The sequence below is a fragment of the Scomber scombrus genome, chromosome 15 (assembly GCF_963691925.1).
Source record: "Scomber scombrus chromosome 15, fScoSco1.1, whole genome shotgun sequence".
In the NCBI taxonomy this organism is placed as follows: Eukaryota; Metazoa; Chordata; class Actinopteri; order Scombriformes; family Scombridae; genus Scomber; species Scomber scombrus.
The window spans coordinates 9,587,713-9,613,148 of NC_084984.1; the positions used below are offsets into that span (position 1 = coordinate 9,587,713).

The window sequence follows — 25,436 nt, forward strand, 5'->3', positions numbered from 1 at the left end:
AACGGGTGCAGGAGTGTGTCGTGATTGCCCAACATTATCCTGGCCCCATTATCCCAGCTAACAGTGATACAGAACTGACCTTATCTTACTGCAGTAACAACCTCTGGACAAGGTTAACAGTGGATATCAGACACTGAGCGTTCTATTACCAAACTGAGTATGATCATAAAGTTTGGCCAACATTCATAAAACTATTATACCACCCTGGGTTTCTCTTTCCCAAATATAGAATAATATGGGCTCCAGGCCTTCATTTCCTGAGTAATATCACAAAGATAGTATAGCAGTTATCTCAGTACACACTGCTCATCACCATTATGTGATTCTGCACAAATGGAATTCAGTGTTTTTAAGCCATTTCATTGCCTCTAATCTGCTGCGGTGCATTACTGACAGCACAAAATAAGCTACCTGATTAATTAAATTAAATGAATGTATGCCAGATCCAATCAGTTGGCAGTTTTCTGTCAAATATTGTGTGAATTGTTCCACCACTTTCTTAGGTGTGATTTCACATTTATCTCAAATTTTGGAGACAGGAGTAAATGCAGACAGCAATAAGTAGAGTGGAGGTGACTGTCATCAATCAGTGCCATGTGGTGGCACACACATCACCCGACCTTCTGTTGTCAGATAAGTTGTCGCCGGTGTAGCGGGCGACATGACGAGCTGTCTGTCTGTAAGGATTTAAGCTACTCATGATAGAGCTTTATGAAAGCTCTCACACACTCTTAAACCCTCTTCCAAGGGGCTTTTTGGGACATGTTTGCATGTAAGGCACAGATGGTGGCCCTGATTCACACCCCATGTTTACCCCCCTGAAATAGGGTTAACATGCATTTAGCCTCAAACACTATCTTATTAAATGGTTGGTCATCATACTTTCTTTGTCTTTTCTTGTTCTCCCGGGTTTCTTGTCATCATGTTCCTCCTTTTTACCACCTGTAGGCTCCCCAGGGTGCTGTCTGTTCACATTTGTGTTTTCCATTTGCAGTGGCAGACATTTAGAGCTACAGGTTGGAAACAGAGATGTGTGCCAGTGGTTAATCATACAGTACAGCCACTCCTAACTGCTTCTTTTTTGTAGTAGATGAATTAAATGGCTAATGGCTCTGTGGTTGCTTTTTTCTCTAATTCAAGAAAATAAATAGGAATATACGACATACTTTAACTAGAGCTGCAACAAATTACTTTCATTAAATCAATTGCAGGTTGTGATTAGTCAAAAGAATCAATTATTTAATCAACTGATAATTGCCATATATTTTGATAATTGGTTAAGTCGATTTTCAAGCAAAAATGCAAAAAAAATGTCATGCTTTCAAGTTCTCAGATTTTATCATTTGCTGCTTTTCAAAGTCTTAATTAATGTAATGTTTAAAGTAAAAAAAAAAAAAAAAATAGATGTAATTTCCCTGCAAGTGTGTGTGCACAGCCTAGGAAATAAATGTTCCAATTAATTTATTGTTATTTAAATAACAGTAAATGAATATATGTGATACTATATTGATATACTTATATTTCATACTGTTGGTCAAATCAAAAAACAAACATTTGCTGATGTCACCTCGGGCTCTAGGAAATTGTGATGATCATTTAACTATTTTTTTGCTGTTTTATAGAGAAAACAATTCATTGAGAAAATGATTAGAAGATTGATAATGAAAAGAACCATTAGTCGCAGTGCTATAACCAATTAATTTTGTAGTCTATGTCCGTCCAACACTCTGAAAGTCAAAGATATTCAGCTGACAATTATGTGGAACAGACAAAAGTACAAAATCTTTTTGGTTTGACTAATTAATCAGTCACCAAAATAGTTGCTAATTAATTTTCTGTTGATCAACTAATCACTTTTTTGACTAATTGTTTCAGCTCTAGATAAGTGTTCACATTTTATTTAACAACTCTTTCTTCATCAAACAAAAGAATGCAGAATTTGCTGCTGCCCTACCTTGAAATTGCCTCAATCACTGCACAGTAGCATAACCTAACCCTAGCGTAACTGTGTTTATACAGTATGAGTGTAGATCAGTGACGGTTGGCCCCCTGTTCTGGGTGCTAAGGGGATTTTAGGGCCTGTGATCTGACAGCGTTCGTTTCAGTAATCCTATTACTCTGACTGCTGCTTTTCCAGACTACTGCATCGGACAGATCCATACTCAGCATCTCCACATCGCTGTAGTGTTAACCTCTTGTTGCAGGATGCTTTGTTGCCCCTGTAGCTTACATCATTACCCCAGCCTGCCTGCTGGCCAATTGTCTGTCTACATTCAGGCAGTTTCTTTCCAGTTTTGTTTTAAATAAAATGTATCATAACCTGCACAGACATAGTAGCTGAAGCCAAAAAGGCTTCTTTACTGTAATATATACTCTTGGCTGAATGAATCCTAAAAGGGATCCAGACAGCATTGCTTGTTGAGCCAATGAAGCACTTTAGAAATGATATGACACTATTTACTAGCTCTAGAAAGCAGTGGCACGCGTCCCAGTCACAGAGCACAGCTGGCAGATTATCCATCACCAGCTTAGCTTTATGGAAGTTGTTGTTGTAAAGAAGGGCTGCATCTAACAATAAATTGATTGGTAATTTGGTCTATAAAATGTCAAAAAATGGTGAAAAATGTCGATCACTGTTTCCCAAAGTGTTGTTTATTTGTTTTCTCACAGCCCAAATATACTCAGTTTACTATCACAGAGGACTAAAGAAACCAGAAAATATTCACACTTAAGAAGCTGGAACCAGCAAATGTTGTCATTTTTCCTCAAAATCTTATCTTTTTGACAAATGCTCTTGTTAAAAATAAGGAAAAAAAACAGAACATAATCTGATTTAGCTGTTCATGCGATCAGTCAAATTACTCCATATTTCATTAGTCTGGTTAAACTGTGTTCATTACATAAGTGTACTGAACACACATACAATCACATACACACATAAATGAGGTTACAGGCAATGTGAAAGAAAGAAAAACATAACATAATCATAATCTGAGCACACATGAGGTACTTGCATAACCTTTTTAAGAATCCAAATTTATTCCACAGGTCTACAAACCCTAAATCATTACACACATGCATCTATATCTGCGTGATTAAACCAACAGCCACCTAAACCAGGATTAGGTTTAGGGTTGTTCTATATAGTCGTTTAACCTGTGTCTCCAAACATAACATTTTCCAGCCTAAATTATCTTACTTTAGCAGCAGTACCACAGAAGATAAATGAATCACTGACTCCAGGTGTAACAACAATGATCTGATAATTTCAGTGGAGTTACATGTGACTCAGATTGGGAGTCACAGCTCATTCTTAATTCAGTAACCTGGTAAATGACATTGTCTGTGTCAGACTGTCTACAGGTGTAGTTCTGCTTGTCCTCCATCTTTCCAAGGGTTAAGACATGCCAACTTGATTCACCAGTTTTAAAACATGTTGAAGCCCATCTAAGTTGTTTTGTCTGAACCACAAATTAGATTAAAACTCAGTGTTTGGGATTTTGGTCAGTTATGCAATAATATAAATAATAACCTCAGTCAATTTGTCTGTTGTCTTTCCGAGTGCACACGTGGTATTTAGAGTGTGTCTGTGTGCACCTTTCTGCCCGTGTGCCACTGAGAGCGAATGTTTGGCATGCTCAGGTTGTTCCTTTGTATTTACTCTGTGTCACATGTGACTAACCCTGAGTAGCTGAGACTGGCTGTCCTTTCACTGTGCCTGTCAGCGACTCACTCAGGCGTAGGTCCATTCTCACTGCAAGGGCGCAGACACTCGAGGAGTGCCTGCCTGGGCCCGCATTGGGGCTTAGCCGCTTCCTCTGACAAACCTGCATCAGGAGGGGTTGATTCCTCTGCAGAGGTACAGGTTTACTCATCCCACATCAAATTTACTGCTTTCTTCCATTGCAGCTTTTCTTCCTGAACCTTGCTGCTTTAATTTTAGATGAAGGACATTATGCTGATCAATTAAGTGCACCGCATGATGTCTTGTCATGGCTGCTCAGAGTTCGGGAGCTTTGATTCTTTCCCTGCTCCTGTGCAGATGTATTAGCACAGGCCAGAATTGCGGTGTAAGTAATGAAAGTCATTTATCTAGAAAAGTCACAGCTGTAGCTCCCAGACGGAGCTGGCGCAGTGTCAGTGTCAGCTGTGTTTGCTTATCTGTCTACCAGAAGATTGTCACTAAAATAGTGTAAGAGTAAGTTCCTATGAAGCAAGAAACAGAAGCCCTTCAATCAGAACTGCTCCAAACTCTACTTAAAAAAGATGTTCGCTTCCCAATAAAAGCTCCACTTCTTCTACACCCTGCCATTAAACTCCAGTGTTGCGTGTAACCCCACTGTCACGCTGAAGCCCCCATCAAGCAGCCCTGTAAGTGGGCTGTTTCCTGTTAGCACCTCCTCTCCCACAGGAGACAGACTGTTGCCCGCTGGTGGCTGCCAACACACTGGAGCCTGGGAGTCCAATCCATAATATCTGCACTCATGTAGAAGCTGCTCACGTAGGCACCAGCATATTTAACGCACACATGTACACACATTCATAGTTTTATTAGCCTAGCGAGCCCTTTATTTTTATTTTTCTTTCCACACACAAAACAGCCAACGTGCACAAACACGAACTCCCGTCTGTTACTGATCTAGGCCAAGGTCATTGTCCGTGGCGACTCTCAAGGTAATTGCTCTCTCATACACACTGCTGACTAATGATGAGATGTGCCAGTTCACTCTGGAGGTCCGGGCCTCTCTGGTGTCATGGGAGTCATTGCGTCCTCCCTGTTTGGCCGTGGGGCTCAGACGCCTGTCTGAAAATACTACTCACAGGGAGAGAGACTAGTTGGGTAGCAGTAATTAAAACTCCACTACATTGTTTAAACTAATGGAACGTTGAAAGATGCATCTGCTCGATTGTCAAAACATGTGATTTCCTCCTCATAAAAATTAGCACTCACAGTTGGAGTTGAACATAAATAAACATGCTAATTTTGCCTTCAACTTGTTTGCTTCTACTCTGATTTCCAAGAAGTCTCTTTTCACGTTAAATGCTGTTGTGTTTCTCAGCTCAGTTCAGCTCCCAACAGTCATCTCTTTGTGTGCACAATTGGGGGGGGAAAAAAGTGAAATTCCTTGGAAGTCCCCAAATCCGGGGAATTGTAATGAAGTGGTTGCTAGGTTGCAATGTATAGGTCCTATTGTGCACTCCTGTATGGATTCAATGGTACTACAGGGAGCATCAATGACCCACAATGCACCCCGCATTCCTCTGCTTTTCAGGATCGTTGAAGGGGAGTGGGGGGTTGTCCGTAATTTCTTATTCTGTGATTTGGTTTGCAGAAACATAAATCCTGCTCATTTATTCACTCTAAAAATATTAATGAACAGCAGTGGAGAAAATAACTGTCCTTTTCCAGCTTTTTATGCAAAAAAATCTGAAGCAAGAGGTTAAATCTCTTAACTGAGCATGTAATACTCACTGACCTAAGATTAAGAGGTTGTTGACAGGTGCCTTCTGGAGCCAGGAGGTTTTATTTAGAGTATCTGCAGTACAATTACTTCCATGTAATGACTCGAGGGCCTTGTTCCTTGAACTGCACTCCCTCTCGGAAAGAGGATGTCAACATCATAACACAGGAGTTCACCAGAGTCCCTTATGTCCTCTGGGATGTCCTCTCCTCTACATTTAGCTCTGATTTAGATCCTAATATGTGTTTGAGGATTGGAAGACCCACATAATCATTATCGTACAAATGGTATAAGCTGGAGGTGAGTATTAACAGCTTCTCTCTCAGTTTTGATCCAAACTAAATGGCATTCCTTACAAGTCTGCCTCTCAGTGCTAACAAAACACCACCCTTTACACTTTAAAGGGCTGCATCCGTGATTATTTTCACTATAGCTCAATCAGATCAATCGTTTTCTTGATTAATTAGTCATTTGGTTTACAAAAAGTCAGAAAATGGTGAAAAATGCTAATCACCTCAACCTCAAATGTTTTTTGTTGTCCCATAACCCAGAGATATTCAGTTAACTATAATAGAAGCCTAAAGAAACAAAACACCATTTAGGAAGCTAGTGCAAGAGAATTTGACTATGTTTTTCTCAAGAAATTACGTAAAATGATAAATTGATAATCAAAATAGTTGCTGATCGAATACCACTACTGTTTATTGTCCAAATCTAAAATCTGTATACCTAATTGCATGGACCTCACCTCACTGAGGTCATGGTTTGCTAAAAATCTGTAACCTGCATTGACTGAGTAAATGAGTTTCATAATGACTTTAACAAAGAAACCGTGTTTAATTCATGTCGTGCTGCTGAATTTTAAATATTTTGTCTACTAAATACTTTATTAACAACTAGACTGAACATTAAGAAGAGTTATTGTGGAATAACAGTCTGAAACAGTATGAATGAAACAGGTTTCCGTGATAGAAGTGGAACCAAGTGAAGCTCAGCATATTCAAGAGCTTTATTTTAAAGCTCTGGACTCCCTGTTATTAAATAGTGATTATAGTTGCTCCATGTAGATTATTCATGCCACACTGAGAAACTGCTCTGAAACTGTCACAGCAGATTCTATTGTCTTAGCTTGTTCAAATATTACTAATAAAAAGTGAATGATCTCCTCTCTCCTCTGGTTTGATCTTCTTCATCTCTCTTATAAAAACAGGCTAAACCCCAAATTTATAACACTGGGCTCAAACAGACAAATTTCCTTCGCTCATTTTGTACACATAGCAACAGCCATCACTATTCTGTCTGACGCTTTCATAATAGATTGTGGAGCAGAACGCTGACTGAAATTTGTTACGCTGTCTGGGAAGACTGATGAGTCTGACGGCTTAAACGCTCACATCCAGACTGAGGGAAGATTTGAAATATATGCTCTCACTCTGCTTGCTTTAAGCTTGAATGGTGCTTCAACACTCAGCACTGTTGGAAGCATAGTTTTAAAGCTTTAAGACTGCATCTTAGAAGGTAAAGCTCATGTCCTTACGTGTCTGTTCAATCCACATATTAGTCACACACTCATTACAACTAATGCATTACTCCTAAAGTCTGTTTTCCTACATTTCTCTAACATTATACAGACGTTCTGATCTGATTATGAATCCATAACAGCAAACTAAAGCACACTAAGCTCCTCTCTCTGAAATCATTTTATGCCTTGCTGAAAGTTTTCTAACCCGACATGCACTTGGGCTAATTGTTTGTTGTTGCTGTTGAGAAACCATAGGAGAAACCGTAACAATGCAAGTGCATTAAAAGCTTGAATATTTCAAAACACTTGGCACTTAAGCAAAGAAAATATAAAATTTTCATACTTTGGATGAACTTGCAAATTCCCATTTTGCTTCACCATAATGCTGGCATAAACGCTGAATAATGAAAGAGCTGTGTGTGTGTGTGAGTGTTTTGACACGGTGTGACTGAATGTATTTGCGTGACTTTGCAGGTGTGTGTTGGAGCTTGTGTTGTGAAGATCACCAGAGCTGCAACGATTAGTCCATTAATCAATTAACTGCCAACAATTAAATGAATCTGCAACTTTTTTGATGATCAATTCATCATTTTTAGACATGTTTTCTTTTTTATGTCCAAATTTTCTGATTCCAGCTTCTCAATTGTGAATATTTTCTGGTTTCTCTACTCTCCTATGACAGCAAAGTGAATATTTTTGGGCTGTGGACTGTTGGTCAGGACAAAAGAAAATATTTGAGGATGGCATCTTGGCCTTTGGGAAACAGTGATGGATATTTTTCACCATTTTCTGACATTTTATGGAGCAAACTAGTTCATTCATAGAGAAAGAAAATAAAAAATTAAAATAACTGTTTGTTGCAGCCCTGAACATGACCTATGGATGTTTTTTCTTATCGAGTATAAAGCTTTATATTTGTTTTTACATCCCATTTTGATTGTGTAACTGATAATATTCTTAATTAATGCATTCAGACCTTTATACAAACTTTTACTGCCTCCTGTCAGTTGTGGGGCTCCATATCTGGCAGGTGGATGCCCGAAAATCATTATTCTGTTCAGTCGCCTTTCTTCAAATTACTTCATCTCTTTATTTGCCCCAGAAATTGATTTTTGCACAGGTGTTGAAAGGCAACTGCAAGACACACAAATAAAGCTGAGCACCTGTATTATGGTTTCATTCTCGGACTTCTCCTTTCATCTCACCACTGTAACACTTCTCTTTGAAGCATGAGCAATTATCCATTCCTCCTCTTTAAACTCGGGTTAGCGTCGCTTTCCCTCTCTCTGAGGTCTGTTTCCTCTTCTCCCTCTCTAAACCTATTCTCTATTTAATCAGCTCTCTCAGGACTCAGTTCTGTATAATTAGAGACTGAAACTTTAATCACCATGGATCCAGGGCAGGGAGAGCAGGCCATCTGAAACAGACACAAGCAGAAAATTAGCATGGAAGAAAGTATGGAAACATAGAAATTAATGTGACAAATATGGGCTTCATTAAGTCATGATATTTATTTGCTGTCAATCTGCACTCATTCACAAACAGTGGAGACATATCCTAAATTCACATAAGATTAATTAAACCCAAACTATCTAATAATCGTGTCTGGTAGGTCTTGTCTTGTTCATCATGCTCGGCTAATTGTGCCATCGCTGCATTTGTGTAGGTGGATTAAAAGGTCACAGTTTGCAGGAGGTCCTTACATAACAATATTTGTCTCCTCACCTCCTCTGCTTCTGTCTGCTTCTATCTGTTCACGTCTCCTCCCATCTTCTCTCCTCTGTTTTTCCATCTTTGTCTTCTTACCTTTAACTTGTCTCCATACTTCAGGCATTCATTTTTCACGCTTTCTCAACATTTCATCCTCTCCTCTCTTTTCTTTCCTTTACTTATTCATCTGGCTGAAGACTTCACTTATGCTGTATATTAATATTTTGGCAGATTGTGGAAAACAGAAGGCTGGAAGCTGGCCTCCTGTGTATGCAGCAGAACTGGAAAAAATCTTAAATTATCCAAACTTTTAAAGTTTACCTCTGTGGTGAACAAGATGTGATTAAAATTCAAGATGTTGATGTCTGACTGTTTTATATGAGCTTCAGAGAAAAAGATGGCAGAAATTGTGTTAGTCTTTTGCCTGTGAGTTTGGAATTTATTTATAATACAAATTATTACTTAGAAACATTTTGAAATGAAATCACATTTGAAGGCTAAGCAGTCATTTAGTGTAATTTAATGCATTGTTTTTGCAAAATATATTAAAGGAATAGTTCATTTTGGTAAATGTGACTATTCCCTTTGCTTTCTTATCCAGACAGAAAGCAAATCAAATGTTATGTGTGTGTGTGTTTTCTTTTTTTTTTGTTGCCAAAATACAATTGTACATTAGCTGCGAGCAATTGACACACCAACACTGTCTCGCTCTCCTTTTCTCTCTCCTCTTTTTGTCCGTTTATGAAGAAGATTCCTAATGCTTTGTTCAAATAGAAACATTTTCAACTGGCACAGATGGTTCTTTGGGTCAATTTTCACTGCGTGGGTCAATTCACATCAAATCACGTCTTTCCATTGACTAAAATGTGCTTCTTGTTAGGTCTAAAAATTGGCATAGTGCCTGACTGGTTCAAATTAAAAAAAAAAAATAAAATAAAAAAAAAAAACCTGCCAGTGTGGATTAAACAAATGAGATGTGACATGTTTATTAGTGAGATTTACTAGTTCTGGTAAGCATATTTTTGCCTCTGCTTCTGGTCTTCATACATACAGACACAAGAGCGGTATTAATCTGCTCTTCTAAGTTCAGCAACAAAGTGAATAAGTGTGTCAGGGCTGCAACTAAAGATTATTTTCATTAGTTGTTGACAAATTTCTCGATTAACCTCTTCGTTAAAAACGTTGTCAGAAGATGGTGAAAAATATCGATCAATGTTTCCCAAATCTTAAGATGCAACCTAAGATGTCTTGTTTTGTCCAACAACAGTCCATAAACTGAAGTAAACTCAGAAAATATTCATATTTTAGCAGCTGGAAACAGAGAATAATTGCATTTTTCTTTTTCTTTTTCAATTATTCAAAACGATAATCAACTATCAAAACAGCTGGTGATTAAAGGTCCGTCAACTGTCTAACTGATTAACACACTAATCATTGTAGCAAGTGTATTTCCTAAAAAAGTTGAGCTATTCCTTTAATGTGTATCCAACGGTTACGGCTCTTTTTTCTTTTCAAAATGACAACCAGAGAGCCTTTTTTCCATCACAATTGATTTACACCTCACATTGCTGACATATGCCACAGCATGAAACCAGCTTAAAGTCTAACAAGTCAAACACCTGCATTCTGTGTCCCTTGATAAATGACTGAGGCTTTAAAGTCACGCTGTAGGCCCTGATAGCTGCTAGCTAACAATAGCGGGACCCTTCTTCATGTTTAAAAGTGACACTAATGTGAGCAGACATACCAGACTCGCTAAGTTCCTCAGCTGAGAGCTCGGCCAGCTGACGAGGTGGAAACGTGTTAGTCACTCAGTGCAGACACAGCTGTTGTGTACCACTCAGCAAACAGAATGGAAAACCCCTATTCCAGACACTTTTCACTTAAATGTTGTTGTAAAAATTTAGCTAGGTTGTTTAGTTTCTTGTTCCTGATAAGCAGAAAGAAACTAAGTCAGGAGTTCAGTAACCACATGATCATTTCCTGTCACCTTACATGTATAATGTGATATAATCAGCCATGTGACGGGATCTCAGGATTTGTATTTTAGAGGATTAATGAGATATAACTGACATATTTAATGTGATTACCCTCATATAATGAGAGTCAGGATACAGCTTAACTGCAGGTATTTTTGACCTTCTCTGTTTTGGTTGTGGTGAAGTCTCAGTGTCCTTTCTCTTTTTACTGGCATCACAGTTCTTTGGTTGGCTTAGCTTCTTATACTCACCATACTTTATCACTACTCTGCCAAGCTTTTAAGGATGCTGATATATTAAAGTGCACTGCAGATCATGTTTTAATACTGACAGATTGTTCCTACTTATGCCCTTAATTCTGTCAGCATGCCAAATGTGCAGCAGGACACACTCAGGTCACTCTCACTGCAATGGAGATGTGGAATGCATGATTTATCACGCGTTGTGGTTTTTTAAGACTCCTCCTGAGAAATAAAAAAACTGATCTTTTCAGCCATGTGTGATCAGGTGCAACCAAAATCCTCTCTTTGAAACCAACAAACCTACAGTATAAAAGTATAAAAGTATAATTTTCAGTCATTCAGGTTATTGTTTCCTGCCTGTTATGTATTTCATACAGAAAACATAAAATACTATTCATGTGTAATGCTTATATTCTAATGTTTTTCTTTTTGTCTGTTTTCTTAGTATGAATTCAAGGCCAAGAACATCAAGAAAAAGAAGGTCAGCATTGTTGTGTCTGTGGATGGCGTCAAGGTGATTCTGAGGAAGAAACAGAAGGTAAGTCATTAGTGATTATCTCTAAAAAAGGATGAGAAATAACCGTTCTTTCAGACTCAGAAAGCAAATACCAGAGTCAGCAGTCAGTATCAGTCATAACTTGATTGGATTTGTTTTTTGGTGTGAAATTGCTGCTTTATCACAATCATCTTTCTCATACCCAGAGAAAAGAATGGACGTGGGATGAGAGCAAGCTGCTGGTCATGCATGATCCCATTTACAGGTCAGTCAGCCTAATTTCACATGTTAAACAAATATAAAATCTCATTATCTCTTTCATTTATACACCCAGTGTCTTAACTGTCAATATGTGTGTGCAGTGAGTATACAGTGGATGATATATACTGTGTGTCTCTCAGTGGGAATTGTATCCTCTAATTTGGCTTCTGTGAATGGAGCTGAAGCTTTACCATTCAGGACTAATGTACATGAATGTACTATACATGCCAAATGTAGTTACATTCATTAGGCAGCATAATAAATAATCTATGGCTTTTTCATGTAGTTGGGAGAGCATATGTTTGCATACTTTAACGTATGTTAGGTATTCCACCGAGGTGCTCTGCTCTCAGATTATATTCATAGTAATCTGGTATTTTCTGCTTCCTATAAATTGTTTAAAAAAATTATTTTAAATGATGTGTTGGATTATGTAAAAAGATGACAGTTTTGCCTAAAGAACAAAATGCATTTATCATGGCTTCAATGTCTCGATATTTTTCCCTGTTTGTGTGATGCTGATGGAGCCTGTCAATCAAGCATCAGTGGACTTGCGAATCTGTCAAGCAACTTGCAGCAATGAAGCAAGAATTATGAATTTTTTGAGTGTCAAAATATATAGAGATATTACCTGTCAGGTGCTGAGAATAGATTGGAAACTGAAAACAAAGCAGAAATTAAAGGTTTTTGATGAGGAGAACTGTAAAAGTATGTTTGTTTTTTTATGTCTTGGCTGTGAATAACAAAAACAAGCAATTATTACTAATAAAGCAATATCTTCATAGAAAATGGAAATCTAAAACAGAAAGTAGTGGGTGTCTCAACATTAAACAAGCTTCTGTGTGTGTGTGTGTGTGTGTGTGTGTGTGTGTGTGTGTGTGTGTGTGAGTGTTTGTGTGTGTGTGTGAGTGTGTGCGTGCGTGCGTGCGTGTTTAAATTATGCATATATCTGTGGGAGGATCTCATTTGGCAAGGCCACACCTCATCAAGGGTCTTTGTGTGTTAAATATAATCGTGTGTGTGTGTGTGTGACTGTTTGTGCAGTATAGGGATATACTGTATAGCACTCTCTTTGTCACATGACTTTCAGTAGTAGGTCGGTATAATCTGTTTGGCTGGCTCCCAGTAGAGATGTTTTATAGGAGCGCAGCTACAGATGGAGACGCAGGTCTGACCCTTCACTCTGCCAGTATACTGCAGAGTGTGTCGGTGCAGGGTTGCTGGCAAGGACAGAACCAGACGGGACAGTAAACTTATACAACAGATGGTGTATACATTACAGTAGTGTACTACCATTTTTTTTTTACCATTTTTATGCCTGAATTAGGTCAATTCTGTCATTAAAATGATATAGATGAAGGTCCTTTATATTTAACTTTGTATCACTTAAAGGGGACATATCATGTTATTTTGTGATTTTCTATTATATTTATACTTTTATTACATCAAATGTCAATATTGAACATGGTCAATGGTCCAAAACTTGAGGTAAATGTATGTAAACATGTTCACTGCAAGTCAAAAGACAGGGCTACATCTACTTCCTCCTCATGATGATGTCAGATTGTTTGTGCATGCCCACAACTTGCCAATCATTGCTTACCTTTGTTGCTAAGGTTGTCGCTATGGTTGTTCAAATTGTCCACTCACATATTTCGGATTAGATTCAGGCTCATGTATAGATGTATTTAAGTAGTTTCCATATTGAGTAAAGAACAAGAGAAAGAAGTGAAATCTGATTATTTTATTTAAGTAGCCAAGCCACCAGACGTACTCTCCTGGCAGCTGGCCAATCAGAACAGAGTGGGCTCATTGGGAGGGTCTTAAAGAGACAGGAGCTGAAACAGCTTCAGAGGCTTAACTGGCAGCTGTATGAAGGGCCAGTATAAGATAAATAAGGATATTTTTAAAGTTTAAATCATGCAAAGACATTCCAGTTCAGCCCCAGAATAAAAATGTACACCTAGAAATGTGCATGATGCATGGCCTTTAATATGTAAATTTTGCATCATATTTTCCAGGATTTTCTACGTGTCTCATGACTCCCAGGACTTAAAGATCTTCAGCTACATCGCAAGAGATGGGAGCAACAATTCCTTCAGGTGTAATGTCTTCAAATCCAAGAAGAAGGTACAGTTTGAGTCATTTCATACACCTCCTGACTGTGGATCTTGGGCAGCAAATATCTGACCACAGATACTGACATTATTTTATCACTAAATCATAGTTTTAGGGTAAATTCTGCACTGCTGCTCTTATGTTTCATCACCCATGAGAACTCCCTTTTAAATAACCGAAAATGCATCTGGTAATCAGCAGTCATATGGGGAGAAACCCATCACTGCAGAGAGGAGAGGAGGATGATATATCATTTTTATCAAGTACAGCTGCATCAGTAGGCTTTAATCAAATGCAGCCATGAGACATGTTGCATTTTAAGTGACATTCTTGCTTCTGGAAACTTTTTCCTTTGGCTGCCATATTTGTTGCTGCCATTGCTCCTTGATGTAAACCCCTCAAGTTCACTGTGGGAAATACAGCTCATAGGTTTAAAGGTGATTTGAGTGCTACTAGGTCAAGATATATGTGACTGAGGGTTGAATGTAATCTGTGTTTTTCAAATTTCACCTTCTGTTAAACAATTCATTTCCTGATTTTGTCAGCTCTGTTAATCGATTTTAGGTTTTAAATTTCATGATAAATTAAATTTCCTGTGGCTTAGCTAATATCCTGTAGTTTAGCACTGATGATCCACAGCTTGCAGTGAATACAGAGGTACAAGGGTTTAAACTGCATATGTTATAGAAGCTGAACCATCATTAGCTGTGTCTTTACCTTTGCTCAGTCTGAGCAGTAACTTAGAATGACTGCAGCAGTCGTTCTAAGTTACTGCTCTCTGCTGTCTTGGCTCACAGGTCTGGCATTATCAGTCATCTGTAATGGGGATTGTACCACAGAAGTGATAGCATTAGTCTGTGAAACTTGGGCATTCAACCATGGGCTAAATTCCAGAGAGCCTGCAGGTTTTCCGTCCATCCAAAGACTACTGATTAACTCGTCTTAAAGCAGGCAGGAGGAACTGATCAGTGAAATTACCTGCTGTGGTGTTTCTAAATGTCTCTACTCCTTTCTCTCTTCCTCTCTCTCTCTCTCTCTCTCTCTCTCTTCTTCCCCTGCCTCTCTTTCCCTGTCAGACGCAGGCCATGCGTATAGTGCGGACAATAGGTCAGGCCTTTGAGGTGTGTCATAAGCTCAGCCTGCAGCATGCAGAGCAGGATGCAGACGGACAGGCTGATGGAGAGAGTGACAATTCCACAGAGGAGCCCAGCAGTAATGGTAAGGCCTACCTAATAAGATTGTGTTTTAACTATAACATGCAGACTATATTCAAATTGACATAGATAAATAGACATTTTGGACGACCTTTTAGCTGATTTTCATGACTACAAAGTGTAAAAATGTGTAAAAATATAGCCCAGTGTTAATGAGTATTCAAATACATTAAAATAATGTATTTACAGTCAGTAATAAAATCCTAAAATACTTAGTTGACATTGAACTGAAACTTGGGCTCTGTTTACATTAAACTTTGTGAGCCAGAGTCTCTTTGTACAGTTTAGTTTCTGTGTTTGAATTTCACAATGTCCAAACACCTGCTGCTTGTCTGATTCTTTCACCTGTGAGATAATACACCTCAGCTAACAATACCTAGTAGGTCAAGCCAAAGAAATACTGTGAATATGAACAGACTCTTTGTTGCTGTACTGCTGAAAGAGATATTAGCTGGATTTTTGTTAGTATGTTCTTCATAACACAAAATGTAAACTTTGACCTGCTGGTGGTGCTAGTGAACATATCAGGAAATCATCATAGTCCTCAGGATTCATCCTCTAGGGGTCATGAGCGTCTGTAGAAAGTTTCATGGCCATCCAGCCAATATTCGCTGAGATATTTCTATCTGGACCAGAGCTGCTCAACTGGCCAATCCACAGACAGACTGACTTCGCTCTCCATATAGATCTCCCTAAAACTCTCTAAAAATCTGTATAAAACAGTCGCTCTTAAACTTTCTAACACATTCTTGAGATACATAAGTGGGCATGATGTGGAGAGTTACATTGTTTCCAATGGAGAGAAAAACAGAACAACAGTGCATTCAATATTTAAAAACCCAATTGAACTGACATCAATGTCTTTTATCCCATTGCTTGATAGCACAATGGATAGAAGATATAATAAAAATGTGAAACAACCATATTTTATCATTCTAATAATTGTCACAAAAAAGGATACAAATATACAGACAGCATTGCTGTTACTGGGATGTGTTGCACCCCTGCCCTTTTCACTTTTTAGTTTATAAAGTGAGTCCCATTACGGTTTCTCACAAAAGCAATAACGCAAGCATTCTCCATAGAGAGGAATAACGCTTTATTAAAACCTTCATAACTTTAAAGTCTGGTCTGAACAATGTTATGGCCGAAAACATGGTGTTTGAGCCTTTATTGGTCATTTTGATCACACAAGGACCATCTCTGTCCTCCCTGAATCTTGACCTTGCCCCTGTTTAGTGTGATTACATGTCTCTTTATGGCGTAAATGGAACCGTCAAACCTCACTAATTCAGCGCAGTGATCAAACAGTGTCAACACAGATGTCTGGTTACACAGGGATGAAACAGATTTTAGTGACAACATCGCGCCAGGAAGCCCCATGCTGTGTTTATTTCATGTGGGGACGGAGGGCAGCGACGGGAAAGATTCCCATGATTACAACTTTCCCGTCAATGGACAACACAAGAGGGTGATGTCAGTTTGTGTTTCCAGTAATGAGTGTAATTTGCACACTCTGAATGGGTAGTTGTCTGGCATTGAGCTACAGTTGTGTGGCATGCAGAGCTGCTCATGTGGGGATAGAAAGCTGTGTGAGCTCAAAATAGCATTAATTTAGGGTTCTAGCTATCTAAATTAAGACATTTAGACATCTCTGTGTGTGTTATATACTGCTAGGTTGGCTATATCAGAGCTTTCAAAGGATGTTAAATTCCAGAAACTGTATAAGCTATATTTATATTTAAAGTCCCCCTCCACTCAAATATACGTTTTCTTGTTGTTCCTACAGTTGAATGTTTAAGTTTCACTCTGCAGTAAGAAATGAAATATATTTGTATGTGTATTTATTCTTATTATTTATGATGGAGAAGAAGCAAAATCAATTTTAAGGATTTTAACAAGATAATTGAACATATTCTGAATACTTCAAAAGGTGACAAAAGGAGACTCTTGAGGTAATAGGGTAATACTTTGTTTGTGTCTCTGTGTATTCCTCTACAGCTCGTAAACTGACAGGAGCAGAGCGAGAGGAGGAGGAAGGCAAACAAGAAGGAAGACATGGAGGAGAAGAGCCGTCAGCCGGAGGCACCTCACTGTGTGAAAAGGCAGTCAGTGAAATTCTCCAGAGTCTGGCTGAACTGAACGTGGTTAAACCTGGACAGACCATCATAGTAAGAAACTGGGACACACACACACACGTTGAATTTTTAAGGGGGATTGATGATTTTAGAGATGAATTCAGTAAGTACACCATAGTGCTTGTAGCCCTGCCCTACATTATGAGGGTAAACAGGTTTTAAATGTCAAAGGTACTGGATTTAATGGAAACAAATAATGGTTATTGTTGTGTTCTTCCCACATTATACAAAGGAGGAGGTCTAGCTAACAGCAGCTGTCTCTCTTTCATGGTTTCATTTGTGGTAGTAGAAAATGACCAGCTTTTAAAACTCCAGTAATGAGCACTCTGTACATTTCACTGTAATTCATGTCACAACACAGAGTAACTAACAAACAGAGAAATGTATGCAGTGCTCAGTTCACAGATGGGACTAATGCCCCATTCAAAAAACTATTTGTTATCATAATTACAAGTTTAAGTCAGTCAACATCCAAGCTTTAATTACAAGTGAAACTTTTCTGAAAGCTCTGATGTACTGTATCTGAGCCATGACTTAATAATACAAAGTGCCTGACAACCAAACTAACATAGATACTTAATATCAGACAAAGTTAAATGTAATCAAACCCAAATTGAATGGATATATTTTAATTTTCTCAGTGTATAGTATTCTAAACCTTCACACAACCGACTCAGTGATTATATCTTCTATTGTTGTCAGATGATGTAAATGCAAATCGTTATCATTGGCGATCTTCCCCATCCATCCAACGTAGATTGAACACGACATGAGCAACAGCTGATAACTTTGGCCAGCTAGTTAGCCTTTTTTTTTAGTTCGACTTTAGAAGGACCAGTGTGAAGGATTTTGTGGCATCTAGTGTTGAATTTGTAGATTGCAACCAAGTAAATAAACGTATCCTCTCCCTCCTCTTCCAAGCAAGCAGGAGAAAGTACAGTATAAGGCCACAAAACTAAAATACAAAACGCCCTCTCTAGAGCCGTTGTTTGGTTTGTCCGTTCATGGCGGGCTCCGTGTAAGAGGACCAGTTCTCTATGTTGATATGAAGGCTCATTCTAAGTTAATGAAAACATAACAATTCTTATTTTCAGGTTGTTACAAACTAATCAAAACATACTCATACATGCTGAATATGATATTCCATTTCTGCTGGGTGACACTAAATTCTACACACTGCACCTTTAAGTGATACACGCTCTCTATTTATTTATAACATTTCTTTCACTACTCAAGCTGCTGTATTGCATTTTTACTGTGAAGGGCAATACTTTGATTTCTCTCTGCTCCTTGCTGTGGCTGTATTTCTTGTCATGGTCATTGGACAGCCAAACCTTGCAACAGCAAATTGCATTTGTAAGGACTTCCTCACATAAACACATTTGTATGAGGGTTTTTTTTCATCACTGTTGTAGTAAATTTTCCCCTCAATTACTGACACCAGCAGTGGGGAGAAAGTGAAAGTAGCAGCAGCATCCACATTTTAATGATCACAGCTTTCTTTGCTTGAGACAGCTTCTATCTTTGAGGCTACAGGACATTGGCTCTGCCATGATTCATTTCTTTGGCTACGGTGGTGTTTTGATGCCATTATCTGAGCATGGAGCTGCCAAATGGCTCATTGAACTAAGGAAATACAGTATAGTGCTTTGTCATTGACTGCAGTACCTGACCAAATCATTGACTGCAGCTCCAAGTTGGCAGTAGATACTGTAACAATTGTAATAATAATGATAATAGTAATAAATTGTATTTGTATAGTACTTTTCAAAAACAAGTTCACAAAATGCTTCAAAGACTTAAAAACAGAAAAAACACAATGCAATCAAGAAATAGAAAAAAGGATCAAATGAATTAAAAGTTAAAACAAAAAGAAAAAACAATTAAACGTCCTTTTATAAAAACACGTTTTTAAGAGAGAACACTGAGATGCGTGTCTGAATCTCAGTGGAAGATTATTCCACAGTTGTGGAGCTCTTGGAGCAAATGCACTTCTCTCCTCAATCTCCAGCCTTGCCCTGGGGGCCGAGAGCAACAACTGGTCTTCAGATCTGAGATTACAAGCAGGGATGAAAGGAGTGAGAAGGTCGAAAAATGTAAGATGTGGTAGGGCCACTGAGTGATTTAAAAACAAGTAATACAATTTAAGAAATCAATTTCTGCAAACCTTTGGGAACTTAAATCTGGCTTACCCATCCCTGTGTGCTTTGGGTCCAAATGCCATCACTTCTGTTTTTATTGCTTAGCATTAAGTTACAGGCCATCCAGGATCTTATGTTTGTAGGACAGGCTGTGAGTCAAGTAATTGAGGGGAGGTCTGATGTATTCATGGACAGATAGATTTGTGTCATCAGCATAAAAATGGAAATAAATATTGGAGTTTACTGAACAGTAAAGGGCCAGGAATATACCCTCATAGCTAAAGTAGACATTCCCCAACTGATACAGAAGGTTCCCGTCATTCAATTCAGACTTAAACCAGTCTACAGCAGTCCCAGTCAGGCCTACCTAGTTTTCTAGTCGATCAATTAATCTTCCAGCAGAGACGGCCACCAACACTAAAAAAGAACAGAAGCTGGCATCTGAAATGATCCTAATTTAGAAGTGCATTTTCTGTATTGTGATGAATTTGAAAACTGGATTGAAACATTTCCAAGACAGGGTGGTCATTAATAAATGTTATGATCTGAGAATATACCACTTTCTCCAGTACTTTGGATCATTTGGATATGTCTCTAAAAATGATAAGATTGCCGATGTCAAGTTTAAATTTTGTCAGTAGGGGTTGAACTACAGCTAAATTAAAAATACGAGGAACAACCCTTGAAGATAGAGACTTAAATGTTGCTAAAATATCTGCAGATAAAAGTTAGAAACCCTAACCCTAATCCTAATCCTTGTGGGTAAAACATATAAAGGAGAGAATGAAAAATGTCATGCCATTAATCATACTCAGTAAAACTTGGACACTGAACAAATGAATAAAAAATCTGATACACTGTGCAGTAGACTAAACAGAGATGGCATGATTTGGACTCTAATGCTGCAAACTGTATCAACAATAAAGGAAGGAAATGACTCACATCTCTATAATGAAGAGACTTCATTGGATTCGGGAGAGCGGTGGAGTTAATGGTCCTAAATAGCAGTTTGGGGTTGTTATCATTTGCAGCAACAAGATGTGAGAAGTAGTTTGATATACAGTGCTGATAGACTTTTAACATCAGGTATACTACTGGTCACTACTACTGGTCATGAGGCTCATTTTTGTTTCTCTGCGGATAAGATTTGACAGGATTTAAATTCTTATGCGGTCAGGAATTTAAGATCTTTCACTAATATTTTGACAGTGATAGGATAAAAATATGCAAACATGCAGGCTTTGGTGTGTCATATGTTGGATTTGTCACTGGAGTGAGTGTGGTTGACATGACTGTTATCGTGTTGCTAGAAGAGTGGGATTGGGGAACCTGAATATTCCTGCTGGCTGCGAAAGGGGAACACCTAATCCCAAAAAACCCAGTCTGTTTCCTTTGATATTTGAGAAACACCACCATAATCCCATTGAGGGGTGCATGAACATCTGCTCTATGGAGATAAGCAAGGAGAAAGGGAAGGAGTTAGAGAGAGAGAGAGAGAGAGAGAGAGAGAGAGAGAGAGAGAGAGAGAGAGAGAGAGAGAGAGAGAGAGAGAGAGAGAGAGAGAGAGAGAGAGAGAGAGAGAGAGAGAGAGAAGGAAAGAAAGAAATGGAGAAAGGAATAATAGGAGATCACGATAACAGAAAAGAAGACTCTCCAAAAGACTGTGTGGTTATTTTAGTTTGGTGGTTATATTGGGTGTGGGGGGGTGGACAAAATAACAGAAACACCTCAGAGACAATCTGGGATATTGAATCAACTAAGAGATTATTGTGATCATATTCTGAAAGGTTGTGAATGATCATTATTTTCATCATCAATTATTCTGTAAAATGTCAGCAAACAGTAAAAAAAAAAAAAAAAAGGCAAATATAATTTCCCAGAGCCTCAGGTGACATCTTAAAATTGATGGTTTTGTCTGAGAAACAGTCGAAAATGTAAAGGTACCCATGTATTTATTATATAAAACAAATAAAAGCAGCAAAACCCTCATATTTGTGAAGTTGAACCCTGCAAATAAGCTTGACTATCAGAATGGTTGTTGAGTCATTTTCTGTTGACAACATTGGAAGTTAGGAGTGTTGTAAAAAAAAATATCCTGGTAGGTGTTAGTGTTAGTTATCTGATTAGGGTGACTGTTCATACCTTAAAGATTGCATCATCTAAAGTGATCATAAATATTTTGTCATACTACCAAATTACCAAAGTTAAAAATGAACTTTCCTTTTCCATTTATTACAAATTCTATTCTTATTTGGCAATCCTGAATACCGCCTTAGCCTCTATCGCAGATACACTCTGACAAACTAAGTTGAATGTGCAGTGTGTTACAGATACAATGTGCTACTCTGCCCTCTACAGGTGTGTGGTAGGAGTTACAATATACAGTGAACTGCTCTACCAGAGAGAGCAGTTTGCTTCGCATGACAGCAGCAGCAATTTATGTGAATTTACAGACCTACATTTTATGTGTTTTTGCTTTAGCTGAACTGTCCCACCAGAGCCATCCACACACACACACATTGAACCCATTTCTCTTGTTCAGTGCTGATATCCCCGCAGACAGAAACACACAATTACTCTGTCCCTACTATGTGAGAGAGGCGGGTGAAGTGAAAAGCTGCTTAGGGAATGTCCTATTTCTCCAGGAAACATTTATGCTACCCGAAGATCATCTGGAAAATTATCTAAAAATCAAGAGAGATGAGAGAGGAGAGTATGGTTTGATAATGAGTTCAGAGATTATTTCAGTTCTGGTAAGAAGTTACTGCAGGGCGCAAAGGGGACTCCAGATCAGTGTGTTGCAATCCTGGTTTCTGGGACTCAAAGGACTAGGGGGTTTCTATCCTGCTGGTTTGTTAATTACATTCGCCTGGTGTCCAGTGTCTAAAAATAGGATCTATTATATAGCTAAACTGGCAGCACTGTGGTGTCCTGTGGGCTGATGCTGAAAACCGTTGAGCCTTTGATGGTTTTTGAGGGTACAGTATGTGTCGGGGAATACGACAAAGAAATGTACCCTTCATTTTTAAAGTAATTACTATTCATATATTGCCTTAGAAAGTAAATGCAAGCTATTTTCATGTAGAAGCATGCTTTCAGATTTACGTATTTTGTTTTTGGTACCATTTTCCTTCCATCAATCAAACTTGTATCTATTTTTCTGCGTGTGTTTGTCTGTGGTTAGGACTTTGATCGAAGGTCCCTCTTCACTGTGATATCCCAAGGCATTACTCCCAGCAGCCCTTGCTCTCCGTCTGTTACTCCGCTGGCATCGCAGCACTACCTGCAGCTTCTTCAGCAGCAACTGCAGCAGCAACAGCAGCACACGCAGGTGGCCGTCGCACAGGTATGAAACAGATGCTGACAATCATACCCATTATGTACATTATATTCTCTTTTTCTGCACTTTTATGGATGGAATTATCATTTCTCAGTTTTCTCTTTTTAAAATATCCCATTGATAGGATAATATAAAAACAATAGTCTCTGCTTAGAGAGGGTATCAAAAAAAACAATATTAAATTTCCCCTGAACTCAAAAATATGTTTTGTTTATTGTTCCTGCAGCTGGATATTTGAGCGTCACTGTGCAGAATGATGTATGTGTAGAGTTTGACACTGGAATGCTGTTTTTCACATTCATCTGCTGAAAGTGGAAAGTTTCAGTTCAGTTCAGAGTTCAGCATTTTAGCATGTACTTACTAGCATGGTTTGTGACATCACAACTAGTTTGGAGCCAGTTGCGGGCCAGTATGCAACTTACACTAGTGTGATGTGTAAACTTGAAGCTTCCAGTACACAAACACTGAGAATGGACATTTCAGTGACTGAGACATCCTGTGTCCCACAATTTAAGTTTTGAAATGGAAATTTTCAACAAGGGAGAAAGAAGAATTTAACGAGATAACTTTTTTATGGAAAAATATATATATTAGACTAAAGTTATTATTCAAAGTAGAGTGTTATATACACATTCCAAAACCTGGCTGGAATGGATCTTTAAATAAATGAAACCCAGTATCTGACTGCGACCTCAGTTTCAGTAGGCCCAGTCTGACAGCCAGTTGATCCTGATTGTGGATTTACCTAATAAAGCATGGCCTGAATTGTTGAACATTACTTGGTTTATTCAGTAATGGTAACTTGAATGCTTGTTCTGTTGCACAATTTCACTCACATTGACAAAAAACCTACATGGAGCATGGCATAAAATGAAATTGGAATTACTTCATCAAATGGACTTGTAAAGCTTTCTCCCATGAGGGCTGCACACATGCACATACATATACTTTTTTCTGCAGTCTTGTCACAATATTGACATTTATTTCACCGCTGCCCCCGAAAGGATGCACAGCACTCATGGTACACTTTTATCTTGAGATTAATACACAATTTGATTACATATACAGGAGAAACTGTTTGGGAAGTGATTCAGACTAATTAAGACAATTAGACACACAGAGAGGGGTTGTTGTCTTTGTCAAATGTCAGTCAGTCATTCAAAGTCTCTAATAAGGCACAAAGTTCTCTTACTTTAAAGCATATCTCTTACTGATGCTGTTCCACTAGGGGGCAGCACTTACACAGTTATAGAGGGACAAACGACACAGCATTGAAAAACACAATCTGTGCTGAAATAAATGCACCAACATTTATGTTTCAAAGTATCTCTGTGCCATAAAAGAGTGTACTATTTAAAATCACAACACAAATGCATATTTGTTATAGTATTTTATGTTCGACGTGGCTCATTGCTCCAGCATAGAAAAATCGACCCCTGCATTAATGATGTACCTAAATAGCCATTCCATCATTACTTTCAGACCAGTCTTGGGATTATAAATATGGATATGATTTGCCCCCATTATATCATGAATCAAAAGCATGTGAGGTGTCTTTATCATGAATTGTACTCCTACTGTCAACAATTTCATAACTATTCTACCCGTAATAACTATATAAATCTGTAAAAGGTTTGTTGCAATATTATCCTTATGGGTTATTTTTGTAAACAACCCACTGAACCTAATTTTAGTTTTCTTTGTGCAACTGTACAGCATAAATGAAAACGTGTTATCTGTATCTGGTCTCTCTTTTGACCTTCCTTTTAATAATCTTAATTTTCTCTTTGTCCTTTGATTAATGTAAACCTCACACTGGAGAGTGCCTAGAATAAGCCCCCCTGAGGTTTTTTTGCACTTCTCTAACACATATTACCTATATGTGTATAATCTGTATCATTTGTATACGTGTAAACTAATAAAATAGAATAAGGTGAGTGGAAGTGAAGTGTGAGACAGAAAAATGTGTAGAATTCTCATGAAGTTTGAGTTTCCATTTCAGTTCAGTGCAGTCTTTTCTCTCTCTATCACTCACAAACATTTAATGGATTTAGTGTCTTGGTCTTATAAATAAATCTATAATAATCAAATCAGAAGTGCACACACAAAAAAAACACCTTGTCCTTTGTTCCCACTACAGGTGCAGCTGCTGAAAGATCAGATGGCAGCAGAGTCGGCTGCTCGTATGGAGGCTCAGGCCCGTGTCCATCAGCTGCTGCTGCAGAACAGGGACTTACTGCAGCACCTGGCCCTACTCGTGCAGCAGCTGAAAGAGCTGGAGGACCGATGCCCAAAATCATTACAACCAGGGCAGCCACAACCGGAGCCTCAAGCTAATGGACACAGTAAGTGACTGGTGGAAACAGTGTAATCCCTCAGACGAACTAAAGTCAGGTCAGGTACCCCCTGTGTACTGCAGTCCCTCTCACTGGTCACTGCTGTGTTGGCCTGGGGAGTGTGTGGACAGTCGTGACACTAATCATCATCCCTCACTGGCTTCCTGCCCGAAAACACTGTTAGTTGTGTTTGATGGGGCAGAAGCACTGCTGCCTTGGATTGAACCCCACTCTGCAGGTGTGGGCGGGTGCTTCTCCCTCTGCACCACCTGGGTGTCGTTAAAATGAGCATTTCACTTTTATCTGTACTGGAGAATTAAAAAAAAAAAAACCTATCCTATCTTCCAGGTGTGAGCAGGATCACTTTAAAGCAGTCTTGTAGACGCTATTGAGGGTTTTTTTTATGTTGAAGATGTCTTGATTACAGTATCAAAGGAGGCACTTAAGTTATGGATAATCAGGATTGATTCTAATGCT

General features: G+C 38.5%; 1 protein-coding gene across 1 annotated transcript in view; it reads left to right on the forward strand.

The window, feature by feature from the left end:
- The window catches only part of si:dkey-34e4.1 (carboxyl-terminal PDZ ligand of neuronal nitric oxide synthase protein), a 56,834-nt gene that overhangs the window by 15,896 nt on the left and 15,502 nt on the right, over positions 1 to 25,436 (forward strand). The window contains exons 3-9 of the mRNA XM_062435290.1: positions 11,361 to 11,453; positions 11,618 to 11,676; positions 13,694 to 13,802; positions 14,867 to 15,008; positions 17,006 to 17,175; positions 22,468 to 22,629; positions 24,764 to 24,968. Of these exons, the coding sequence (XP_062291274.1) occupies positions 11,361 to 11,453; positions 11,618 to 11,676; positions 13,694 to 13,802; positions 14,867 to 15,008; positions 17,006 to 17,175; positions 22,468 to 22,629; positions 24,764 to 24,968 (940 nt within the window). The remainder of the gene's footprint in view (positions 1 to 11,360; positions 11,454 to 11,617; positions 11,677 to 13,693; positions 13,803 to 14,866; positions 15,009 to 17,005; positions 17,176 to 22,467; positions 22,630 to 24,763; positions 24,969 to 25,436) is intronic.